The 23,130-nt window shown below is 33.1% G+C and overlaps 2 protein-coding genes across 3 annotated transcripts in view; both read left to right on the top strand.

Annotated features, from left to right (window-relative positions):
* LOC133336437 (protein lifeguard 1) overlaps positions 1-23,130 on the top strand; it is a 307,141-nt gene that overhangs the window by 249,879 nt on the left and 34,132 nt on the right. The window lies entirely within an intron of this gene.
* Positions 18,187-19,932, top strand: LOC133336475 (facilitated trehalose transporter Tret1). The gene is made up of 4 exons (XM_061544774.1): positions 18,187-18,463; positions 18,532-18,723; positions 18,790-19,098; positions 19,163-19,932. Exons 1-4 carry the CDS (start codon positions 18,187-18,189, stop codon positions 19,927-19,929), a joined length of 1,545 nt encoding a protein of 514 aa, XP_061400758.1. The 3' UTR covers positions 19,930-19,932.

Below are 23,130 nucleotides of genomic sequence, written 5' to 3' on the forward strand. Positions count from 1 at the left end.
TGTCTTCCTCTAAACAGAAAAATATATTTTATTTTTTAGCGTTGCTGTTGTGGAGTTGTGGAAGGTGTAAAGTTAAAATGCTATTGTTGCTGGTGTCACCTCTGCCGTAGATAGTATACCGCACAATTTGATGTCGCGTTTTATTTCGATATTTTATTTCTTTTTTATTCGTTTTATATTCAATTTAATTCTCGTCTACGTTTTGTGAATTTTTTTGTTATGTTTTTCTGTATGCGTATGCTGTGCTCCTTCGTTATGTTTCGGATTCGTGGTTGTTGTGGTGTTGATGATGGTCGTAGAGCAGCAGGAGCAGCAAATGGTTTTCAACTCCTTTGGCTTTTAGTTTTAGTTATTCTTCTTGTTGGTTTTTTTATTGGGGATACTAAAAATGCAACGTTGCGTTGTGTCGTTGCGAGAGGACCTCCGTACGCGTTCCCGGTTCTACATAAACTCAACTAGAACTTTTTGCTTGTCCGCAATTTAAGGAATATTCTGTGAATTGTTGCTGCTGTTGTCGTTGTTGTATGTGGCACACAAAACATTGAGTAAGGCAATGATTTGCGTGAGAGTAAACTTCGTTGTATGGGCGAGAGTTGTTCGGCGAGTATGTGTTTGTGTGCGAAAGTATTGCTACTTTTTGGGGGTTGGAGCTTGGTGACTCGATTTGCTACTGCTCCAGTTATTATTCGGAGATGTTGGAATATTTAAGAGTAAATGGACTATGGACTATGGTCCTCTGTGTCTCAGATGATTTTCAATTCAATTCTAAACAAAATGGAAATCTTTTCGGAAATCCCTAAAGTTGTTGCCGCCATTGTTCATTTATTTAGAAAATTAAGCCATTTTCATTATCCTAATGCATTGACACATTCATTACGCATTAGTGTGAATTTCTTAAATCCCAACATATGTAATTACCCATGTTTATCATTTAAAATGTGTCACCATCACCATGGCTGTCGTTTGTTCCGTTCGTACGTTCGCTCGTTCGTTGTTGTCAAATATAAAAACACCAGAGAGTGCTTAAAAAGGATAATTTCACAAATGTATGTCTGCAAATATAAAAAGCGTTTTATGTTAATTACTTTGAAAAATATCAGTCATATGTGTCTTTGAGTATTCATATGTGCGTATGTGTGTGCGTGAGAATGTGTAAATGTTTCATTGTGGTAATGACTGTCTGGTTAAGAAGGTGATAACAATCAGACAGAGACACATAAATGCAAATAAAAATTAATAACTTGAAAAATACTTATGAAATTGAAATGTATAATTTTAAAATATTTATGAATGCGTATGCGGTTTTCATTAACGAAAACAATTAAGAGATATCATGAAATTCGAAATTGAATACTAAAACTAACATCTTTAATCAGGTACAATATCGTACCTTGGAATTGAGGCCATATGTTTTTCATCTTAATAACATTTTAAATAGTTGATATCCCTGAATTCGACAAATTTAAAAATTCACTATTAAAATGACGAACGTCGACATAACATCACACATGTTCTTGCAGGAATACTATCATATTTTATTACACTATTGCCTTGTAGGGAAAGTGTATCGAAATGGCTTCAAATATTCGAAAAACGCAATCGAAGTAAGTCTATTGTTATTATTTTTTAAATATACAAATGTGTATATTATCGACGAGAAAATTTGGTTCTGAATAAAATTGTGTACGGTGTATGTTTAGAAATATTTCCAAGATACCTCTACTGTCCGATTTAAATTTGATAGTCTATGGCAGTTTTGTCTTAAAATGGCTAACAGAACTTCCAATTTTGTCAATACATTTTTATTAATTAAAACCGAAGAACCTGATTTTCAGCACTTTAGGTTCGATCTCTTGGTTAAATAAGATTTCATATTTCGCTAAAGGGTTTTCCAATAAGAACTTAACATATTTTCTATCTCTCAATCGACTTCAGATGAATCTACGTCTTTAAATCAAAAATCGGATAATTCACCTCTTCAACTGGTTTGGATAGTTTACTGTCTGTACGGCAGCTAGAAAGTAATTAAATTAAAAGAAATTCTTCTTAATTTAAAACGTTCCTTTTATTTTGAAACTTGAGGCAACTTCTGCTTATTCGCCTTATTGGAATGCCTAGTAAACGAATTTCTTAACAGATTGTTAGAATATGTCCATTTTCAAATTAAGCAAAGCTAATCTAATACAAACGATTTAATTCTCTTGTTATTCACATTAATTGAAACCCTTTCGTTTGCCATACAGAATCTACTCTCGAACAACAGCAAAACTTTTGCCTTAAATCAACTTTGACCTCGTTTTAATTTCCTCCATGCGATAGATTTCCAAAAAAAGAAATGATTCATTGCTTCCGATTGCTTGATACAAAATACAACAAAAACAAATATAGAAAGTCTATCATCGTCCGCCATACATCTAGTATATGCTAATTTCAAAATAATTCACTGTTGATTTACAATCATTGTCGTATTCATCTCCTGAGGCTCTATTTGAAAAAAAGAAACGAAGAAGGAAAATATACACATATCCTCTCAAAAATATTTCTAATGTGACCTCTGCATCAGGTCTGTTCTCTCTCGCCATCACCCAATCGCTCATTGCCCATCCAAAACAGTATTTTGTGCTGCTCTCTCTTTGGCTTGTCTTGTGCTATGCGTCTTACTCACATTATGCGCATAATGAGTAATAAGAAGGACTCTGGTCCTGCTGCTGCACGAAAAATTCAAATATCTACACAGTTTTGTTGCTATTCCAGTGCTCCTGCTCAGACATGTTTTCAGGTTGTTGTCTTTATGGCTGTTATTCACAAATGTAAACAAAGCCAACACGAATCATCGTGCTCCTTGTTGCTTTTCATATTTCTTCTCCATCTCCAGGTTTCCATAGGCTGTTGGCTTAGTGTCATAGAAGAGACACAACACAAGCAACTGGTCACAGACAGATGGGAGCAGCAGAGTGCTGATGGTGTGGTTGTCTGTTCGATGGTGGTGGTTGATTTGCATTTTGCACCCCTGTTGTCGTCTTGTTGTTGTTTTGGGGCTTTAAGGTGCCATCATCAATTATTAATGTTGTTCTAGGTTAGTTTTAGTACAACAGGTAAGGAATGAAATATGAGTTCGATAATATATTTTCCACTCCTTGTTGTGTTGCCTTACTGTTTTGTCTCATTTCTGACCATTTTTGGTGGAGATTGTGAATATGTTCCTAATGCTGTTTCTTATAGGTCAGGTAACGTTTGTCACGCTTCCGTATATTTGATACCACATTGAAATCTGCCGAAAAAAGAAAACATTTATTAAAATACTACATATATACATGTTGCTAATGCTTACCTCTTTATTTTTCTTTGCAAATTCTAAAAGCAGGTATCCAGCATATATAACTCTGGAACATAATTTCGTGCAATCTCCAAAAGCAGGAATCCAATATGGATCGTCTTTCCGATGGACACAAACTTTTGAATATACAAGTTCAGGGCCATGGCTTTCGAATGACACATGTCTCTATCGTACCATGGTTATGAACTTTATGTGGCCATAGTGATTACCATCACTGAAGCCAAAGCCTTGTAAGCCGTCAAATCGTACACCTACAGTACAATCACATAACCTCACCTTTTTAACTTGTTTCCAATATGTTCACCACTTCACAATAACATCACAAATATTAAAACAAATAATTTTCAAATATTGAAATTGCAATTGTTAAAATTTGCTTGATATAAACAATTTGAAAAAAATGTAAACAAACGCAAACTCAACTCCCGCGTATTATGCTTCACTCAATATAACCAACACACAACCAGAGTAGCCGAACCACATGATTGTTTGAATTGCAGTGGTAAAGCTTTGAAAAAGCCCCATTAAAATACCTATGATATTTATGTAACTTTGCAGTGTTAATGGGCCTTATTCAATTTTTTTCAACATTTGTATTACCCAAAGGCCTTATTTCCGATCACGACGGAAATAACTGAAACCCTTTTTCATTTTTCTGAAGAAAAATATTTTTAATTTAAAAAGCCCCCAAAATGTATGTCCCCAATTTATAAAAAAAATCCCAATACTGGCAACGCTACTACTACTGAGGATAGGTAACCAAAACAAAATATGAATAGGGTTAGGAAAATCGAAAAACGACAAGGCGGCAAACAAGAATCAGCTGGTGCCGGTAAGAGAAAGTAATGCCAATGGAATTGTTGGCAAAAAAGCGTTAAATTTTTTTAGATGCAAACCATGGTTCAATTATGGCCTGTTCCAGCTCTACAATAATCTACAAATATATACTATTTTTCCGATATCATAAAGAAAAATTTGTACATTATTGAAGGTTCTGGAACATACCATATATTTTACCTTTCGGTTAGCGTTAACGCGACATGAAGAAACGCGTGACGCCCTGCATATGTCTTGCTATGATTGTTTGGAAGATACAAGATACACTTAACATTCTTGTCCAATAAAATTCCATCAAGCTTTACCAAATGATGTATCACAACAACAATTTTTGTTTTTGTCTCGATTATCTGTAAAATTTTTCCATATAATATTTCAAATGGTTGGCAACACTGCACAACGAATTCAAGTGGAAATTACCCACTTGGACAGTTAATCAAGACATCAGCTGCGCTAAATGGACTACCTATTCATTGTGCCATGGTTTAGTCCTTAAATAATTGTCGGATATACATCCTATAGTATAATCTATTCCCTTACGTAGCGTATGACGTTACTGGTATACGTCCTAGAGCGAGTAACTGCTATGTAGTCTTCGGATATTTGCATTTTCGTCATCATTGAACAAGAAGCTTGGGCGCCATCTGTGGATATAAGTATTTTTGTTTCGTCTTATTTATAGCAAAGACACGACCCCAAAAACAAGTGACAGTTAAAAATATTACAACTAAAAAAATAGTCGTGTTGGTCGTATACTTTTACATTAACATATTTTCAATATGTTTTTTCGGAGAGAAACACATATAATAATAAATATAATAAAATAATGAAAGAAAGGCAAAAAATTCAGTTGGATTTCAAATAAATACGTTACTAGATGCTTTTAAACAATTTTCACAATATTAGTCATACTTCTTAAAAAAACAACATTCAATGAAATTGTGTACAAAATATCCTGTACACAGAAATTAGGTTTCGGTCTATTAACAGTCTTGTCTCTTGAAAGATGCCATTATAATTGTAATTTTTTACTTCTTAATTTATCTGATATTAAAAATACAGCTTCTTGGAATCTTTGTAAATTGAATTATTATTCTTATTGCCAACAAAACTTAATTTATAGACTCCTTTCTGAGAGACCTCTACTTTCCACTAAAATTGTAAAATCACATTTCGTTATCAATTTCGAAAACAAATTCTATATAAAGATAAAATTTGATCTTGTAGCTTTTATTGAAAGTAGTTCAGTGATACACATAGGCTGGCACTTCAGACGAATATAATTGAAATAGATAACATGTGGAAAAAATTGCGTTACGAAAGTTGAAATTTTGTGAGAAAATAAATAAATTAATACGAACGAAGAAAATCTGCAATAAATACGTACTGAAATCAAAATAAAACAAAAAGGCGAGATAAGATATGAAATTATTCTGAAGTACAACTATGTTGTTGTATCTTACATTTGAATTGTTGTTGTTGTGATACTGTCACCGTTCAGTTGATAGGCAAACAAACTAAACTTCAAATTTGCAAAGTGAAAATAATTTGTTAGTTATTTAAAGTGAATTCGGAACTTTCTTTCAGGTAAGTTAGCCTTATGTGTGGGTTTCAAAGGGCCTTGTTTATGATATAAAATTTTAAAACCTTAATAAGAAAAGTAAAATATAACATATAAATAAAAATTAATGTATTTATAGTGGGATTCAATGTATACAGATAGACTTATTAATAAATCCTTTTTTAATGGGTCACTCTGTTTATGTTTTTTACCCTTTGCGTCTCATCGATTTTACAACCTCAAATGTCTTTAGATCAAATCCATTTTCAACAATTCGGAGTGGATTCTGCAATGTTCTTCTGGCTGATGTGCACGATCTATGGTCTGTTCCCGTACTGCAAGAATCTACTAGTTTTTATTATTTTTTTCGATACCATAAAGGAAATTTTTTTATCGTAGTAAAAACCAGTAGATTCTTGCAGTACGGGAACAGACCACTAAACATTTTGCTCAAATCATTTGAACGAAGTATTCGATTTGATCCAAATTTTAAGCAACTTAATATTTTTAACAAATCTTCGTTAAAAAAAATTGACCTTTCCTCTACAAAAGGTCAACATTTTGAAATTTTGTAAATCACATATGAAGCTAATAGAATATCCGAATTGATCCATCTTTGGATGTGGTATAACGTCGGTCCATGTTAATAACAGTACCTCTCAATTTTCGAAATTCTGAAAAAATATGCTCCAGTTTTATAATTTTCAGATTCTATTGGGGTCCACGTTTAGATAACGGTTCCTTTATATACCCTTTACTTTACATACCCTTTTCAAAGGTATTGGCTTTGGTTATCTTGAGTTCTCATTGAGTGACAACAATTATCAGTAGCGATACATCTCTCCACTCAAGTATAGTCTTTTTTTGTTCCAAGTCGCATATACAACCAAGCGAATTGACTATATGATCAATATAGACCCAAATTAGTATTTTGAGTGCTAAAGGTGCATTTTCCACAGCATCTTCAATATGGGTTCATGTTTTGCTATATAAATGTTCTGCTCCTATCTATCATATAAAAGTCGTACCTCATATTCAGAATTTTAAATGGTGAAATTTGAAAAAAAAAAAATACCTCCTGAAAGTCAATTTACAACGTTATAAGACAGTTTAGAATACAAACCGAATCTTCTAATGGAGGTGGTTTTCGAATATTTGTTAATCCCCCTTCAGATAAAATGCATACGAAGCTCCCTGACGTTATAATAATCAAAATCGGCATCACCAAATTAGGCTAACATAAAATAGGAATAACAGGAAACTCAATGAAGCGTTGTTTCTATATAACGATAGATGGCAGCCCCATGATGTAGTACAGGTTACAACAGGGCAATCATCTACTTTAATGGCTGCATTTTAAACCCGAAGTAGATTTATATGTTTTTTTTGGAGAATAATAAAAAAACCTTCTGCGATGAAGCTTTTCATTTTTGGTCCACATTTCAACATTGCTCAGCTCCATTGCCATTTGAAATTTTTAGCCGCACTTTGACATATACTTATATAAGGACCCAAACAAATTTAAGATATTTTGAAGGCCCAACTCATGGTGGAGAACGTTGTACATTCTCAAACCATCTAAATTTAACGAAGTTTTTTTTACTCATCGTACCAAAAATGTTGAACATGTTAAATTTTTGCGGTAGCCCCTTTATGACGATACCTACAATATTTATATATTTTGGGGTTTACTTAGTGTTTTGGATCCATACCGAAAATGATCAATATTTACTTAAGTTTCGGGGTAGGTCCCATATATTTCATTCAACCCCATGATACGTTTTGTAAGGGATTTTGGGCACGTTATTCGAAGGAACTGCCCTAATTTGATATTTTGAGGCCTCAATGACAGTCAATTCTTCCTCTCAATTTTTTTCATGTAAAAATTCCGATCGAATTACGATATTTTGTACTTCATGGTTAACACGAAAGGACTCAACAACGTTTTTACATGATTAAAAACAAAATTAATTTTTTCAAATATTAATTTCGGTACACCCTAAGGTATACATATACTTTATGCAAATGGTACATGATATATGGGGTATTTAATATCACCGAAACACATGATTTCTCATGTTTTAGAAGAATCAACAAGTGTTTGTGTTACAACCAACAATGACATGTCTGATGTTTTATTGATTTAGGTTATTTTCTCTTTCACACTATCATCAATACAGTGTTGAGGGGGCGCTAAGATATTTGAATATAATATTACATTTAGTTGGATACAATCTGAAGATGCATACCATTAGATGGTCATTAACTTACATTTATATACATCTAAAACATTTTTACGGATTAAAAAAGAGGTTTGAAAATAAAAAGAAAATTTTAAATTTATGTTAATTTTTATCCATTTACTTATATAAACTGAACATCTACGGACCAAAATTACTCTCATTTGAAGCATATACAGTGACAGAAACACTGAGTGGACAAATTATAATTAATTGCATAATATGAAGTTTTCTTCAGAATATTGGAAGTTTGAGTTATCGAAGCTCGTCAGTACATCATTTCAGGATCATTACAATTTGAAAAAGGATTTAAATTTTGTTGTCCATTCTTCGGGTTTTACCACCAATTGAAATGCCCTATTGGATTATAATCATAACATGTTATCTGTAAAACTTCTTGAGCACATTTGCAAAACGTTTCAATGCTTTCTAAGGTGATTAGGTGTCTTGAGGCAGAATACCCTGTTATCTTGGCCACATTAGCGAATATTTCAATTGTTTTGACATGATCGAACGATGGTCTTAGAAACACTCAATAAGTGACACTAGTACTAGAGATAATACCACAAATATAAATTATGTGGAAAACAAGTTTATTTTTATTACTATTCTATTGATGGCAAAAAAGTGATAATAAATCTAAATGAAACGTAATTTTGAAAAATGACATTGTTTCACATTGCTTCTAAAATTTAGAATCTAAATGAAACAATAATAAAAATACATTTCATCATTAGTCTTGTTGTTTTCTCAGAGAGCATTAATGATTTATTTTTCTCATTTTCAAGAAACAGCTGTCTGTCTTCTTCGTAGTATATCCTAACAGGTAGCCAGCCCAAATAAGTAAAAGTAGGGACTCTCCTTTCATTTCACTTTTCTTTGAATCGCCCGTCCATGATGCAACGACATCTTTTTGTATTTTTGTAATTCCCTACTCTCCTGTATCCAAGCAACCCGTAATGTAAACAAAGACACGCCAGTGCAAGGGTATGAAAATGTTGTGAAGCAAATTTCGTCATCGTATCCCATCAATCGGAACGACGACAAGACGACGATGATGATAACAGCAAATACCGAATGCTAAAAAAATCTGTCAGAATCTCAGTTGTTTGCCTGTGCCGCCTTTGCTTAGTCCGTTGGTGGTGGATTTGTTGCTGTTGTGTTGACATTTTTTGTTGTTGTTGCCAAAGGGGAGAATGAAAACATAACATTGGCATTAGTAAACGAACAGGGTCGTATTTATGTTGGGGCCTTTGCACGACACGTGTAAAGAATCTGTTCCTTTTTATACCCTCTAGCACAAGGTGGAGTGTATATATATTGTTAAATTAAATACATATTCTTAATCGGAATACAATTCAATACAATGAAATTACGATATATATATATATATATATATCGCAATATTTAAGATACTGCTGACAATTTGCACAGACACTTCTATTACTCCTAGAATGTTTGATATAGACAATGGGATATATGGGTCTACGTTTTGTTATAGCCACCAACGATACCTCTAAATATTCTGAGTTCAGCAACAACTCTAGACAATAGAAGTACCACTTTATTAGCTGTTTAGAAAACCTGACTATAATTATGTAGATATCACCCCTGAAGGTGCAATTTGTTAATTTAGAAAAATCGGGAAATTTTCACAATAAGTATTATTTGAAAATCAACTATAAAGGTTGAAAAAAATTAAACACTTCATAGAAATATTCGATATTTTGGAATATTTTTCAATAGAATTTTTTTTAAAAAACATATTTTTTTAAAAGTAGGTTCATATTTTTAGGTTCAATTCAATTTTATTTCATAAACGAGAACCTAGCCCAAAGGGCCAAGAGCGATTCCAAAAACTTCATTAAGAGTTCATATTTTTCAGGTTCAATGTGATTTCTGCTTATATTTCCATGTTTTAGGAAAGATAAAAATTATGTCTGTTGAATATTTTTTGGCTGGAAAATCTTTATAGCAAAATCGGAATATTTTATTTCGCCGCTATACATAACCGCACCTTCCGAATTTCAGTAGGTAATTTTTTTCAAAATGGTTGTAATTTTATATTTTCTATTCACATTAGATAGAACATCTTCCTAAGATAAATTATCGATATTGGTCAAATTTTAAAACCAAAAATCATTATAATTTTATATTTAGGATTAATATAGATTCAAGATAGTGGGTAGGCCCCATATTCGATACTTTGAGGATTTTGGGCACATTTTCGATTGAATTGTCTTCAATTTGATATTTTTGGTTCTCATCGCCTAGGAAACTTCTTAACAAAAATTATCAACACTAGTATATTTTTTAGGTTAACCCCATATAAAGTAAATATTCAGTATTTTTGAGAGATTGGACTAGAATTTGGATTCATATTGGGTAGTTTGGGGACAAGGCCCATAGTACTCGCTTTATTCGGTATTTTTGGGTGAAGCCCCCATATAACAGTACCCCACAATATTCAGTATTTTATCCCAATTTTCAAAACTGGGTGTCTGTAGTTGGTTATGTTGTTTTCTCCTGGCAGTAAATACCATAGCATAGCTCCTTATAAAAGTCCATAGTTGAGGGTGTAAAAAATAAGATTATATCGAAGTTAGCGACGTTTTTGCTTGTCTTTTAATTTTGTTTTAATTCGAACCACCTTATAATAAAGTAAGGTATTTCTATAGTCGCGTTTTCACACTTGGAGGTTACAAAACGTACATATAGACATAAATGTCCCATCCGCTTTTCAGTATACCAAAGTCTTTGCCCAACATTTCAACCTGAGCGTCTATAATTTGGGATTTCGTTTTCATAGGATAAGAACCCCCTTAGAGGCAATTTATATTGATGTAGCTCCCATTCAAATATCCTAACCAGGGTAATTGAAGGTGGTTTCTTCGTAAACATTTTCAATATAGGTTTATGTATACACATACATGTCCCAACCGATTTTCAGTATATTATTGAAGGTCTTTGCCGAATTGTGGAAATCTGAGCTTCTATAATTGCAAATTTCGTTTTCTCAGAGGATAAAAAACATCCTGACAGACAATTTATATTGATTTAGCTCCCATTTAATTACCCCGACCAATTTTAGATATTTTGAATTCACGCCTCATTGTGGAAGGTACGTTTTTACTTGTGAAATAAAATTTTGGTACACAAATATAAAATTGTGGTACAAAATAGTGTTACAAAAGAGATATCAGTTTGGATCCATAATATCCCCAAAACGTTTCGCCAATTTTTTTAATTATATGAACCTGTAACTTCGATAGAACGCTCCTCCAATTTCAACAGCACCTGAATGCTTTAGTCGCAACTGATCGTAAAATTTATTACTCACATATTTTACTAAACTGTTACAATATAAAAAACCAATTCATACATACACTTTATTACTTTATGTAGAGGCCCTTATCACAGGCCCCATACACTGTCAACAATCACCCCACCCTGTAAAACAGTAACAACAATACCATCCATGTTCTTTGTATTATTTGCTGTGAGGGGTTTACGCTATGATCGCCTCAGCTAAACGTTTCAGTTGTGAGCGAAGTTTTAACGGAAGCGGATCGGATTGTCGTCTTTATTACGGGGATTTATCAACGAAAAAATAACGAAATAGTGAAAAAATAAAATAATCAGTATTCAAACGAATGAATGTTGGACATATCCGTTTCGAAAATATAAAATAAGCAGTTGCTGTGTTAGTGCAATTTTAATATTAAAAAAAAGTAAGAAAAAAATTAAAATTGAAAAAATTAAATATAAAAAAAAATTCCCGTTACTAAGCGTATGTTAATTATTTGTTAATATGTTCGACAACATTCTAACGTCATCATCATCATCATCATTATGAATATGTTGCGCTGGCGTATTAATGTGTTGGCTTAAATCGCTTAGCCCAAAACGAGCAATTGAGCTGCAACAACAACAACACCACTAATCGTAAAAGTTTTAAAGATCTGCTAGAAGTGGAAACCGGAATGACCACTTATTTTGGGAAAGTTTTGTGTTTTTTGTGTTATTCTAAAATATCAGGCGACCGACATACATACATAGCTATAATGCATATGTACTGAGTGGAGATTTTTGTATTTGGCTGCACGTGGGCTAGGCCTTTTTAATGTTTATTATTTTATTACTGCTGTTGTAGAATAGAAAACTACCGATGTTAATTGTAATTTAGAAAGTAATCCAAAGAAGTGTTTTTAATTTTTAATAAGTGATTTTGAAGTTAAACCATTTTTAATTTGCTTAGGAAACACGCAAATCCAATTATTTTTGTTTTGTTTTTTTTTTATTTTCATTGAACTGATAACCCCTGCGATGTCGTTCTCTATTATTTGATTAGTTATTGAAATTTATTTTTCAACTAAAAAACAAACATTTCCCTATCAAATTGTTAATTGGTCGTAAAGATTGCTAAAACAAATTTAAAGCAAATATACGTATGCACATTCAATACAAATAGTGGTAAAAGGCAAACATAATTGGTTTATGACAGGAAACATTCTCTGAAACCCTAAAAACCTTGACCATGGCAAACAAAAAATTCCACAAACATAAGACCGACTTTTTTATCTAATTTTTATTTTGTTTACGAATTGAAGGAAACTAGAGAATGTATAACAACAAAATTAATGCGCTGGACAAGGTTGTTTTTTTTTTTGCAAAGGTAAACAGTTATGAGCGATATAGTAGCACTACTATGGAAATGATATAAATTGAGGGCCCTAGATGGATATTCACGTGGAAAAAATTGGAAAACTGCAAACGTGCTCGATTTTTACTACTAAAATAAATAAAAATTCATTTGCATTGATCATCGCGTGATATACTGGAGCATACCTAAATCAAAAGATTAAAAATGATGTTGAAAAATGCTAATTTTTATCACGGATTTTCAGTTCTAATTCCGAATATAGTTCTTACGACTATTGTGAATTTTCAGTTAGTAATAATAGTACCAATAATATATATAAAACCAGTGAGCGGAGCAGTATAGTCGGACGGGGCCGACCATACGATACCCTACACAACTTCCATGAAAATCTAACTTTCTGTGGCTCTATATTCTGAGATTGGGCAATATTTCGCGATATTTGCACACTTTTGACTGGCTAGAGGTCAGTAAATGTTACTAATTATCAGCACAGTCCCTCTAATTACTTGTTCAGATTCCCTTCGCCGTGGGTTGTGTTATGATGTTCGGCTTTCGATTCGGCAAGCAAGAAGTAAAACTGTCGATAAGTTGGGCTGGGCTGGACTTTTTATATTCTCCACCATTAAATACCCTAAAAGTGAAGAAATTTTCGTCATTTTTACATGAGAATGCAAAATACCACATCAGGTCCAATTCTGCTGAAAAAATTATCTTAACTTCCCGAAAATCGGGATCAATATCGATAATTTTTGGCAAGAAGATTTTCTACTCAATGAGATTCCAAATACTAAATTACGGCCACTTAAAAATTGTGACCATATTCCAGAATGTACTGAAATTCGGAAAGTACCGAATGTGTGGGTATCCAAAAATATTAACCAATTCTTATAATTTTTCGAAGGAAAAATTTTATACCCAATGAGAAGTCAAATAGTAAAATTTAGTCAATTCGGTTAAAAAAAGTGACAGAAATTCCGAATTTTGACTGTACTGTTATATGGGGGGCTATAACAAAACGTGGACCCATATATCCCATTTTTAATATGAAATATGTTGCAAACGGAATGACAAATTGTATATACACTTCATCTTATGGTGGATAATATAAGCAAATAGTTGAAGTTTTCGAATGCCGAATTTTTACTCATCTTCCTAAAAAATAGTGCAATACTTGGAAGCTCCAGTACACTATGAGAGATGGTATTAAATGATTTTTATCAAAAGTTAACATTGTGTGTTTTATAAGTCTTTTGGCAAAAAAAACCTAGGTAGGTATAAGTCCTTGTATTTGAAAAAAAACCATATAAAGGTCCTATCCGATTTTCAGTATATTGAAGTCCTTAGCCGAAATTTTCAAATATTTTCCCCTCGATTTCCTTAAATATTTTCGAATTTCGCTTTCTTAGAGGAGAAAAAACATCCTGGTAGCAAATTTACATGAATCTAGCCCCCATATAAGGTATTTTGGATGTGAAGCTTAAATGTTGTAAACCAATGTATAAAAATAATTGAAATTTCAAAAATCTCCCCAGAGGATAAAAACCCCACTCGAGACACTTTAAGTGGCATTGTCCCTTCCCTATATAAAGATTCCGACTGGTATAAGGTATTTTGTATATCTATATCATGCTGTAGGGGCTTGTTAATGTTTCCCCTTTCTAGACCCATTTTAAAGGATAATGACAATATTAACATTAATTCGTGTGTTTGTGTGTGTGTTTAATGATTTGCCCTGAAAATAATACACAAGAAATGACGAAATAAAACCTGATACCATTTTTTTGTTTCTTCAACAAACTGTCTCTTTTTGCATTAAAAATTAACAAACACACACATTACGGCATACTTACAATTTTCTATATTCTATCTCCTACTCCATATATGTTTGTATGTACATATGTATAATTGTCATTATATGCATAGTAATTTGAACATATAAATATGCAAATTAGTGAGAAAAAAAAGAAATAGAAACACTGTCGTCATGTTCCGCATGAGCAATGGTGATAGTGAAGCGGTGTACAAAAATTCTGAGTCAGCGGGCCAAGGGCTGGTGGATTTACATCACTATATAAAGGAATAAAACAAATGCACACAACTTATATGTATATATATATGCATATATTGCTTGTTTGTATATAATTTCTCAGTCAATTGTTAATTACAAATCTTTGCATTTTTTTTTTGCAAAATTTGCTGAACCATGGACTGTTGATTTTTGCTGCATGCCAACCACCCCTACCCGCCAGCCAGCTACTGTGACTTGTAAATATCTAAATCTAAAAGAGGATTAAAATAATAAATACTATAAAAATATTTATAATGTTTAGTTATTATTTCTGTTGTTTTTGTAGATTTATTTCCTCTACTCACGATGATGATGAATTCGAATAATAAAAGTGTGTTTGTTTTCTACAGCTCCCTTGTTTGTTTGCATATCTTATTACTTCATAGCTTCGCTTTTTTATTATATTTTTGTCTCGCTTGATTTGTGAACGTCGTCTGCCTGCCTTAACGGGATATTATTTGAGATCACTGACATTCCCTCTTTGTCTGTAAAAGTAGGTGAAAGTGACTAACATTTTATTGACAGTGCTGTGATAATGACGACTGGCCATGAACTGATAACTAAAATGAGAGTGAGAGTGGCGGATTGAAGGGGTTGAATTAGTCAAGGGAGTGATGTAAAAATCAATGGCAAAATAATTATCAAAAAATTACTTCCCTCTATACTTACTTTCATTCTAAAACAAAATTTCAATTATTATCAAAAGTATGGTCGTTGAACAAAGTGATTTTGTAAAAAAAGGCTAGAGAAATTTTTATTTTCTTCCTCATATTGTTGGTGATACCGAATTTGTAAAATGTAGACTCTTGCCGGAAATTTCTAAGTATTCTGGTAAGTACCCGGACTATTTTGAAGAAACTGGTGAGGATCTGAAGGGAGATCTGAAACTATCACGTTTTTCCATTCTTACACGTACCATTAAGCCTCCTCGAAATATTCGTCTGGACCCGATGCATTATATATTCATCATCAAAATAAAATCCTATGTCGATTTAGTCAAGCCAAAAATCAATACAGGTCCATATTTTGTCATAGCCCCCATTTAAAGGCCCTGCCCTCTTTTGGGAAATTTTGATTGGTATTAGACTCGTTTTTCAACCGAACTGGATGTTGTTTGACATTTCTAATTTTTAGTGGGTAAAAACATGTTCGCAGTTTTTTTAATATAGATTGATGATTTGATAGATCCTCCACATAAATGTCCTGTCACCTATTTTAGATGTTTTGATGGTCTTAAACCATTTACTACTCATATGATATTTGGTATTGCAGTTCGGATATATCTGTCTGCAATAGCCACCATATAAAGGGGATATAGCAGTTTCGGTATGTTGAAGGTTTAGACGCATTTTGTCACAAACATTTAAGGGTCTTGAATTCTAAAACATCCTTGCAGAAAAAGTTTAATCTAGGTCCTTGTTTTGACATAGTCTGCATATAAAGTTGCCTCGTCCCGTTTTTTTGGCATTATGAAGAGTTTTGAGTCATTTTGTCACCGAAGTGGTAATAATATGTCGCTCCGGCCTCTCCGAGGATCAACATTCACATAGGCCATCGCTTAATTTTCGGTTTGGAAGTTTCTGGTTCTCCAGCCTTCAATTTGGTGAATAGATCGTTCCGGTCGAACAAAACACAATTTTTACTTGTTGATAGTTCAATACTCTTCTTACCCCACTTACCTATATTGAAAAGAATATATTACATGCACAACCTGTTATCAGCATCATTTTTAATATTACATAATTTTCATATCAGAAGAAAAAACAATAAATTGTCTACGACCGTCGATTTTTTGCTTCAGTTTACTTTTTACGCCTGACATTCATCCAAGCGTTTTATCATTTGATTGATTCTTTATGACAGTCATGTTACTCAATTAATTCACAATTCTCAATTTTTTCAATTCGAATTCATTAATAAATGGAATGGAAAGCGGTGCAAAAAGAAAGACAGAATCAACCAACCAACCGAACGACCGAATTGAATAGCATCCATCCGTCCATCAGCGCGTTGGCAACAAAGTCTCGCCGTTAACTCGAAAAATTGAAATGCGTGTGCGCTTTTCAATTGAGTCAAGTCAAGACCAGTAGTCCAGTTTCAGCAGCTGGACAAACCCATAGGCCGACTCTGCCCTGCTGCTATTCAATTAATTCATTCATCGAACTTTTTCTGCTGTTGACAAGAAATGAATTTGAATTTAATTGCGAGCGGGGTATTTGGTTGGAATAATAAAAAAAATTATTTGAAAAAAAAAGGCTTGACAACAAATGGGAAAAATCATCACAACAAATCGATTTGAAAATTCAATGTGTTTGGAAAAATATTTTGTAATGTTATTAGAAATTAATTAACAGAAAATAGAAAAAAATAAAAAAATGTATATATTTTAATAACCAAATCTTTTTGCTATTTTTGTACAGGCAGGTTATATATATATATATATTTTTAATATTTATTTTTATAGCTTTCTTATCATCAATATTTGAGACGCGTGTATAACACTCACCTGCTATTGTTGCAGGTTATCAAGCTGGCCATAATGAATTGGGATTTGCACACAAAAGCCGGAATGCTTTCAAATTAAACGCTCATTGCAAATCGTATCGTATTGGAGGTCTTTCACTCAATCGCAATGAGGATGAATAATTCAGAACACAAATATTACAAATGGAGTTTATTGTTATTTACAATATTTATATTTGCAAGTCGGTATTCCATAGCTCACTTCGTTCTTTCTTTGTCTTTATGAAATGTTAACCCTTTTGAGCGATATCCAATATAAATACTCATACACCTGAATCAACAGACGATCAATGCTCTTGAAAATTGTAATTGAAAAAAATGTTTTATCCGGTACAAAAATTTTCTATATTTTCTCTACAATAAGTGGCGAATTATTGAGACTCAATTTAAATGCAACTGCCACAAGCATACCATGAAAATCATTTAAAATTGATCAAAAACGCACATTTGAAGAAAATTGAGTTGAATTTGACCATTGAATTAAATCAAAATTCAATGGAAATACAATTATGACACTAAGCAATATCAACCGGATCGAATATTTTGTACCATACGCAATCTGGTGTACAAAAAAGGTTGATGTGTAGGCCCTGAGAAAAAAATGAATACCAAATTTTAAATACTCAATATATCTAACATTGATCCTTATATGAGACCTACGTAATAATATGACCATACACAGCTAACATTCTGCCCAGATGTTGTATCATACTCACATACAGTTTGTCGGGTTTGAAAAATCAACTAAGATCTTAAATATAGGGAGATTAGGTGTACAGCTTTATATGATGGTTATGTGAAGGTCAACCGAACTGGTTTCCAAAATGTACATGCTTCTATTTTGAAAACCGCAGTATATATGGTTACACCTTCGGGCAGGTTCCTCAATATTATACCCTTGATAACATCTTATATTTTTCCTTCATTACAGATACCCTCCCCATATAAAGCCCAAAAATGATGAACGAACACAAAGAAGAAAATGGCGGAGAGTTTGAGGCTTTACGCAAAAGTCGAACACCCAGAGTGGTCAGCGGCATGAACAGACCCTACAAACCGAAACCATTGGGCGAACAAACACGTGCCCTGAGACGTCAGGCAATTATGGTTATTTTGGGTAATTTGGGTGTAATTTCAACAGGTCTGTCATTGGGTTTACCCACCATTACAAATGGACCCATGAAAGATACCAGTGCTCCGGCATATTTAAATGACTCGGAATTTTCATGGTTTGGTAAGTTATAAGGATAAACCAATTTTTTGCAAAACAAAAAAATAATTTTATCCTTTTTTCCATTTCAGCATCGGTAAATTTATTTTTTGGTCCTGTGGGAGGACTTCTCTCCGGTCTGCTGTTGGATAAATTGGGACGTAAACGTACCATGTATGTGCTGAATGTTATTGGTTTGACATCATGGGTTCTGATGGCCACGGCTAGCCAAGAAAATCAATATGCCATGTTTATGCAACTGATTGTGTCGCGATGTGTTCAAGGTAAAAATTATTCTCCAATAATTTCTAGAACGGTATTACTCATAAAAAAAACTGCTGTATTACTAGGTATTGGCATGGGTCTGTCAAGTGCCCCCGTCGGGGTTTACTCAGCTGAAATCAGTACTCCCAAAATAAGAGGACGCCTAATTTTGGGTACCTCCATCTCAGTGGCTGGTGGTATTACCATAATTTACATATTGGGTTACTTTATACGCGATGATTGGCGTTTGATTGCCATGATCTGCTGTGCCTTCCAATTGATTGCGTTGTTGTGTGTCATACCCTTGCCGGAGTCCGCGAATTGGTTGTTGACGAAATCCCGCCTGGCCGAAGCTCGGCAATCTTTGAATTATTTCCGTGGCTTGGAAAAGAAACGTAAGTTAAAAAAAAAACAAAAAATAAATATTTATCCGATAGTAATGAAATATTTTCTTTACAGCTGTCATTACCCATCCTGAGGTATTAGCGGAATTCAATTTACTACAAAAGAACATACAATTGGCTGAGGGTGAGAAGAAGCCTTCGTTTTTCAAATCCCTAAAATTACCCGAAGTCTATAAGCCTTTGCTGATCCTCATGGGCCTGTTTACCTTCCAACAAATCACCGGTATTTTTGTTGTCATCGTTTATGCCGTACAAATCGCCATGGAAGCTGGTGTTACCATTGACCCCTTTATGTGTGCCATTATGATTGGTGTGGCTCGAGTTGTCACAACCTGTCCCATGGGTTATATACTCGAGAAATGGGGACGTCGTAGTTCTGGTTTAATATCTGCCTTGGGTATGGGTCTCTGCATGGCTCTGTTGTCGCTTCACAAACACCTCACCGTAATACCATATCTACCGGTCATAGCCATTGTGGCATTCATTGTCTTGAGTACTTTGGGTCTGTACACCCTGCCCTTCTTTATGATATCTGAAGTGTTTCCCCAAAAGGTTAGAGGAGCTGCATCGGGTCTAACCGTGGCCTATGGTACTTTCATTTCATTTGTGGTCACCAAAACCTATCCCTCCATGAAGGCTGCCATTGGCAATGAATACTGCTTTGTCACCTATGCTGTTCTCTCCTTTGTCGGGGCCGTCTTCATTTATACTTTCTTACCGGAAACCCGTGGCCGTACTCTCTTGGAAATTGAGGAGGAATTCCGTAGTGGTAAAAAGAAACCTGCAGAACCAGTGGAAATGGAAGAAATCTATGTGAAGTAGAAGAATACCAAAACAAACCAAAATATTCTGCAACCGTAGATCGGGCATTGCAACAAAATTGATATTTATTGGACCTCATATACTCGCTGTGTGATATGAGGAGATTTTTTTTATATTCATACCTGCAATAATCTACTCGTATGTAATAATAGTTTGTATGTATTTTTGTACTCATACTTAAATAGTTAATTCTAAGACAACTGTGATAAGACTGGTTTCAAATGCTAGAAAATAATTATTTTGTGTTTTTTAATAGAAACAAAAATCTTTAATTATTTTTTAATATAATGATTGATATTTGCTTGTATATAAAAATTTAATTGAAATAAATTATAAAACAAAACAAAAAATAATAATTAAAAGTCTTACTTTTTATTTAATTTGCGGAAAAATTCCATTAAAATAAATAATTGAAGGAACGTAAATTGATTGACTTAACGATTCATCGACGACCAGGCGCAACGGTTGAAGCTAGAATCTTGAACAAGTACTAAATTTGGTACAATGTGAATTTGAAGGAAAGGATGGCGCTGGAATCCAAAAATGAAATTAAAATTGCCTTCAGAGTGTAGGTTTGGGATATGTAGGTAGTTTTGGAAATGTGTACTTATGAATTCGAAAAGTACTAAATGGTACTATTTTTGGTACAATTTGGATTTGGATGAACCGATAGAGCTGGAACATTAAAATTTGGAAATAAGATTACTGTTGGAGTGTAGGATTGGGAAGTGTAGGAAGTTTTGGAAATTACTAATATGTACTAAATTGTACTAAATTTGGTACAAGTTGGATTTGGCTGGAATCCTGAAATTTGAAAATATGAATTTTCTATTGAGGAAAGTAGTTATGAAAATTTATACAAATATATACCAAATGGTACTAAATTTGGATTTGGCGTGACCTATAGAACTCGAATCATGGACGCTGGAATAAGTTTGGGAAATAAGTATTACAAGAATACAAATGGTAATAAATGGTACCAAATGTAGGATACAGCTGTTGCAGCCAGAATTGGTATGTAGTGCTGATATATGGAGATAGTTCTGGAAAGACGTACTATAAGAGAACAAAGGTACTAATGGTACTATTTTTTATTCGTCGGAGAACCTACATCTCTTCCACTTTATTTATTGAGTATTTTGAAGGTCCTAACCGAATTACCTGCAATTGTGTAATTTCGCGTTCTCATTTTTGGCATTTTTAAAACCATGGCCGTATTTTCCCACCGATGTAGATGTAAATGTCATTAGAGAAAGAGACAGAGAAAGACTATCTAGAAAAAAATATATCTGTCCATAGGAATGTCCTACCCCATATCAGGTATTTTAAAAGTTCTAAATGACTGTAATTTGGCATTTTATAATTTTCAGAAATTGTTTAATATAGGTCATTGATTCGACATTACCCCCATAGAACAGATTTTACTTATTTTGTAAATGTTTTAAAGACGATTTTAGACTTGATTGTCATTTAGTCCATAAAATGTTTTCCATTCGATGTTCCTGTAGTTTGGACTTTTGTGGAAAATAAATGTAAATTTTACCTTTTATTTATTCATAAATAAAGATAGAAGCAATCCACTTCATGACAGTATTTTTCCAATCCTCTTTTGGAACTCGATTTTAGGTTTAATTAACAGTTCCTGTTGAGGATATTCTTATGATTTCCTTTCATGGCGTCTTAAGTTTTGGAAATAAGAAATAGTCAGCGGGACCAATTCTGTTGAATACGGTGGTTGAGACATGAGATTTTGTATTTACACAAAAACTCACTCACAAGCATCTGTGTATGAACTGGGGCGTTATTATGGTGAAAAATCACAATTCACAGCGTTTATGGATAAATACTATAAGCAAGCGGCGTATAACTTCAAGGTGGTATTCTTTGTGGAAAAAAAATAATTATACACCACGTCATTGCAGTGAAATAAAACTGTGATCAAAACTTTTACGTGTTTTTGTCGTCTTCTTGACCTTAGACCAATGTGGCGCCCAACATGCCAACCTTTTTTTACAACTTTAGACGTTCCTGGGATATGGGTCGTCGAAATAGGCAAGTGGTATATGGTAACGTATATTAGTTCAAAATACTAATTATCAATATTAAAAAAAAACACAATTAAAGTATCCCATGATAATTTTTTCTAATAAACATACCAATCTTTTATACAGATCAAATTTCAGAATTTTAAAAGCTTAAGAATTAATTTTGATGCATTTTTTCTTTTTCAATTCCAGCTTATTGATCGAAGTTTTGTAATGAAATGGAAAGTCAGGAGAATAATCTATGCAGCCACCATTATCCGACGCGTTTCGCCTTTGGTTAAGCGGTTCGTTAGGGATATTAGGCTAAGTGGAAATACAAGTTGTATTTATATCGCAGCTAATGTGAAGTTGCATCAGGTAATTAAATTCAAATATATCACAGTTTGTTTTCATTCTAGAAATAGTGATTTTCAAAGTAGACAAAATCCATATAAAAGTTAATGAATTTATATCATTTTTTTTTAATATATTGACCTGTAGCTTTTCGCACATTTCGGTGCCCGATGTTAAAGAAGAGTGATTTAATTTAATAGCTGACATATTATTTCCATTTCAAATGATTATGATTTTTTGTTCTTTCCAACTCATATAATTAAATTGTACATTTCATGTAACTTATAAATAAACACAGTGTAATTATTAACTGTATTTTAATTATATACAATTATTTTATTAATTATTTATTAAATTAAATTAACATACATTGTGGAAAGAGTGGAAATTTTAATAATTATTTAAAAACTAAAACATCTGGTCGATATCTAGAGATGTCGATGGGGATCTATGAAGTCTCGAAAATTCAATATAAATAATACCAGAGATTGTTATAAGAATTTTTGATTTTATTGTAATCAGTTCAATGTTCAGGAAATCCCAGCCTCGCTAGTCATCTCTAAGGTATAGCCAACAATAAAAATGAAATATTTTAATAAATTGTTGTTGTTTTTTGAATACAACAAGGTGTCTAATAACAAATAAGCCACTTGCATTTAGCAAAACACAATCTTATCTTGTCGTGCGCCATAATAATCGTGGACATTCAACCGGCTAGCCATCCGTACACGTTTGGTGATAGATTACAGCGGACTAAACAAAATATGGCACCTTCAGCTATGATTATGTGTTTGGAAATTTACAGGCAATTAAATAAATATAG

This window comes from Musca vetustissima, unplaced genomic scaffold, assembly GCF_032173495.1.
Source record: "Musca vetustissima isolate MV318-11 ecotype Yass unplaced genomic scaffold, APGP_CSIRO_Mvet_v1 utg4709, whole genome shotgun sequence".
Classification (NCBI taxonomy): Eukaryota; Metazoa; Arthropoda; class Insecta; order Diptera; family Muscidae; genus Musca; species Musca vetustissima.